General features: G+C 35.4%; 1 protein-coding gene across 1 annotated transcript; it reads left to right on the forward strand.

The window, feature by feature from the left end:
- The first annotated feature begins 539 nt into the window (after positions 1-539).
- On the forward strand, positions 540-3,031 carry LOC111293781 (heat shock 70 kDa protein 4). Its single transcript, XM_022886724.2, has 2 exons — positions 540-840; positions 1,077-3,031. Exons 1-2 carry the CDS (start codon positions 627-629, stop codon positions 2,807-2,809), a joined length of 1,947 nt encoding a protein of 648 aa, XP_022742459.2. The 5' UTR covers positions 540-626; the 3' UTR covers positions 2,810-3,031.
- The last annotated feature ends 1,296 nt before the right edge of the window (positions 3,032-4,327 follow it).

Below are 4,327 nucleotides of genomic sequence, written 5' to 3' on the forward strand. Positions count from 1 at the left end.
TGGTCCCTTGTTTCTTTGTTTGGGCCTGGAGTCGGACTAGTCCACCATTGACTAGGTTTCGACCAGTTTTAATAAAATTTCATTAATTATGTAAAAAAAATCTCAATTTCTGCATCCAAATTATTATTTATATTTAAAAAAAGTTTGTGTTTTTCTGATATTGTATTGTCATTTCAAATTTTAAAACAACGATCTTGAATTTAATTTATATGATGATTTATCCATTTGATTTAAAGATCCACATGCATTTCGGGTTGTGTTTGAATCCAAACCCTGCACAGATCAGACCCGTTAAAGCGCTTAGCCGGTGTCGTCAAACGAATAAAAAATCCTTGCCCGCTAACTCTAAGCAAACTTTCTAAAAAAACACGCAACCATATATGCAGTGGACCAGCACTTCTTTTCCAAATCCATAAACAAATCCCAACCGTCCATCCTTTTAAAACCAACGGCTCAAAATCCCCAACTCCCTCCGAACATTCTAGAACCCTAAATCCAACAAAATATATATATATATATAAAATCACCAAACCTAACTCATAACCAGTCAGTTCAATCAAAGGAATAAATTCCCTTTTAAAACTTCCTTCTTTTAGCTTCTTTGATTTTTGTTAGAATTTTGAGCAATGGCCGGAAAAGGAGAAGGGCCAGCGATCGGGATCGATCTAGGGACGACGTACTCGTGCGTCGGAGTATGGCAACACGACAGAGTCGAAATCATAGCCAACGATCAAGGCAACCGAACGACGCCATCTTATGTCGCTTTTACTGATTCCGAGCGTTTAATCGGCGATGCTGCTAAAAACCAAGTCGCCATGAACCCCATCAATACCGTCTTCGGTAATTCCTAGTTCACACCTTTTTTTTTTTTTTATCCAAAATATTCCAGTTATTTAAAAAAAAAATAGTTTAGTGTAGATCTACAAATAAATATTTTATGCCTTTATGCCTTTAGATCTACAAATAAATATTTTTTATTAATGACGTCTTATAGTGTTAGCGAGAATTTAGGAGAGTTGAATTGGTTTCCCGTTACGGTATTTTTTACTGAAACATATTTTTTAATAATAAAACAGATGCTAAGCGGTTAATTGGGAGAAGATTTAGTGATTCATCTGTTCAAAGCGACATTAAGCTTTGGCCTTTTAAGGTTATTGGTGGTCCAGGTGATAAACCCATGATTGTTGTTACATACAAGGGTGAAGAAAAGCAATTTGCTGCTGAGGAAATCTCTTCCATGGTTTTAATAAAGATGCGTGAAATTGCTGAGGCTTATCTAGGCTCCACTGTAAAAAATGCTGTGGTTACGGTGCCTGCTTACTTTAATGATTCCCAAAGGCAAGCTACCAAGGATGCTGGAGTTATTGCTGGGCTTAATGTTATGAGAATTATTAATGAGCCAACGGCTGCTGCCATTGCTTATGGTCTTGATAAGAAAGCTACCAGTGTTGGTGAGAAGAATGTGTTGATTTTTGATCTGGGTGGTGGTACTTTTGATGTTTCTTTGCTTACCATTGAAGAAGGTATTTTCGAAGTTAAGGCCACGGCAGGTGATACTCATTTGGGTGGTGAGGATTTTGATAATAGGATGGTCAACCATTTTGTACAGGAATTTAAGAGGAAGAACAAGAAGGATATTAGTGGGAACCCCAGGGCGTTGAGAAGGTTGAGGACTGCATGTGAGAGAGCTAAAAGGACCCTTTCATCCACTGCTCAGACTACCATTGAGATTGATTCTTTGTACGAGGGTATTGATTTTTACTCCACTGTCACTCGTGCAAGGTTTGAGGAACTTAATATGGATCTTTTTCGTAAATGTATGGAGCCTGTTGAGAAGTGCTTGAGGGATGCTAAGATGGATAAGAGCTCTGTCCATGATGTTGTCCTTGTTGGTGGTTCAACTAGGATTCCTAAGGTTCAGCAGTTGTTGCAAGACTTTTTTAATGGGAAGGAGCTTTGCAAGAGCATTAATCCTGATGAGGCTGTTGCTTACGGTGCTGCTGTTCAAGCTGCAATCTTGAGCGGCGAAGGAAATGAGAAGGTTCAGGACCTATTGCTCCTTGATGTCACCCCTCTGTCCCTTGGGCTGGAAACTGCTGGTGGTGTTATGACTGTTTTGATTCCAAGGAACACCACTATACCCACAAAAAAGGAGCAGGTGTTCTCTACATATTCTGATAACCAGCCTGGAGTGTTGATTCAAGTTTATGAGGGTGAGAGAGCCAGAACGAGGGACAACAACTTGTTGGGTAAATTTGAGCTTTCTGGAATTCCCCCAGCACCTAGGGGTGTTCCTCAAATCACTGTTTGCTTTGATATCGATGCCAATGGTATCTTGAATGTCTCTGCTGAGGACAAAACTACAGGCCAGAAGAATAAGATTACAATCACGAATGACAAGGGTAGGTTGTCCAAGGAAGAAATAGAGAAGATGGTCCAAGAGGCAGAGAAATATAAGTCTGAGGATGAGGAGCACAAAAAGAAGGTTGAGGCCAAGAATGCTTTGGAGAACTATGCCTACAACATGCGGAACACTGTCAGAGATGAGAAGATTGGTTCAAAACTTGATCCAGCTGACAAGAAGAAGATTGAGGATGCCATTGATGGGGCTATTCAATGGTTGGATGGCAACCAGCTAGCCGAGACTGATGAGTTCGAGGATAAGATGAAGGAGCTTGAGAGTATTTGCAATCCTATCATTGCCAAGATGTACCAGGGTTCTGGTGCTGACATGGGTGGTGGCATGGATGATGATGCCCCTTCTGCTGGTGGAAGTGGTGCGGGTCCCAAAATTGAGGAAGTTGATTAAATCAAATGTTAAGATGGTATGATAAGCGGTTGCTAGTGGGTTTATTTTTATGTTTTTGCAATTTATATCTAAGAATGTTTGTTTTTGGTTGAATCTCTTTTTGTCTTAAAAATTCTTGTCTATTTTGGAGATACCATTTAAGGCAAAGAATGTTTGCTGTAAAGGGTTGTTGGTATTTTTTATACTTTTATTGACACCTTTCTAATATGTTGTTCTACATAAGCAGCTGGTTCTTTATTTATTTGTAGATTTATTGTGTTCTGTATACTTGGCTAAGCTTTAGAATATCTGTGTAAAATCTGTTATTTCGGAATCTAAAGGCTAAAACTGAAAAGTGAAGCTCCTTGGTCCTTGATTGTTAACAATCTGGCATGGAGATCAAATATTTGGAGAAATTGTATTTGTGACCAGGACATGTCTAAATTGGCCAAACGAATCCATTTTCTATGGTAATGATCTGTGTGTCAATTACTAAGCAATATCTCTAGCAGTTAGGTTAATGTCCATTTCTTCACAAATTGCATATACGGTACATTTAAAAAAAAAATGCTTATACGGTATCAAGTTTTAAACCTGTCATATATTTTCTTGTACGATATATGCGTCTTTTGCTTATGCTGTCTGCCCCGCAGTAGTACAATGACAGGTTAATTTTAAAAGTAACACAGTTTTCCTCTACTAACAATATGTAACAATTCTATTAATGGTAAGAGCAAACGCCAATTAATGACGGGCGCTTAAAAATCAAGTCAGACTGAGGATTCTATTAATTATAGAAACTTTTGCCTTTCTTATACACTAGTTTTAGACACTTATTCTTATCTCTAATAATTTATTTTAATAAATAAATTTTTGATATTGTGATAATAATAATAAATATCAATAATTTAATTTTGATTTTGATATAATATAAGTTAAATTTAATAACTTCGGATATATTTTTTATAATAATGATAAATATTAATAATTTAATTTAGATTTTTGTATGCCATAAATAAAATTAACTTTTAATATAATTTTAATTTTGATAACTTTTGATAAAATTTTATTAACTTTCGGTATAATTTTCACAACCTTTAATATTAGTTTGGTAATCTATGATATAATTTTAGTAACCATTAATTTAATTTTAGTAATCTTTGATAAAATTTTGGTAATTTTTTGATGTAATTTTAGTGAGCTTTTGGTAACTTATAATGTACTTTTAGTGATTATTGATAAAATTTGTATCATCATATATTTAAAATGGATTCTTGTAAAAAAATATGAGTTTGATTCTAATATAAGATAATATTCTTTTGGGTAAATTACATTTAAATACCTTGTGATTAGGGATGAAATAAATTTATCTCCTAATGTTTAAAAAGTGATACTTAACCTCTTGTGTTTTGTTCTATTAGTATTACCTTTAACGTCATTAGATTTAACCTTTCTTTACCTTTTTCTTTTGAAGTCAAGATGCCAACCTACCATTCATCAACATCTCCTCAAGTTTTCTCTCCCTTCTTCTCCTAATTT

This window comes from Durio zibethinus, chromosome 14, assembly GCF_047325235.1.
Source record: "Durio zibethinus cultivar Kanyao isolate XHJ-2024 chromosome 14, ASM4732523v1, whole genome shotgun sequence".
In the NCBI taxonomy this organism is placed as follows: Eukaryota; Viridiplantae; Streptophyta; class Magnoliopsida; order Malvales; family Malvaceae; genus Durio; species Durio zibethinus.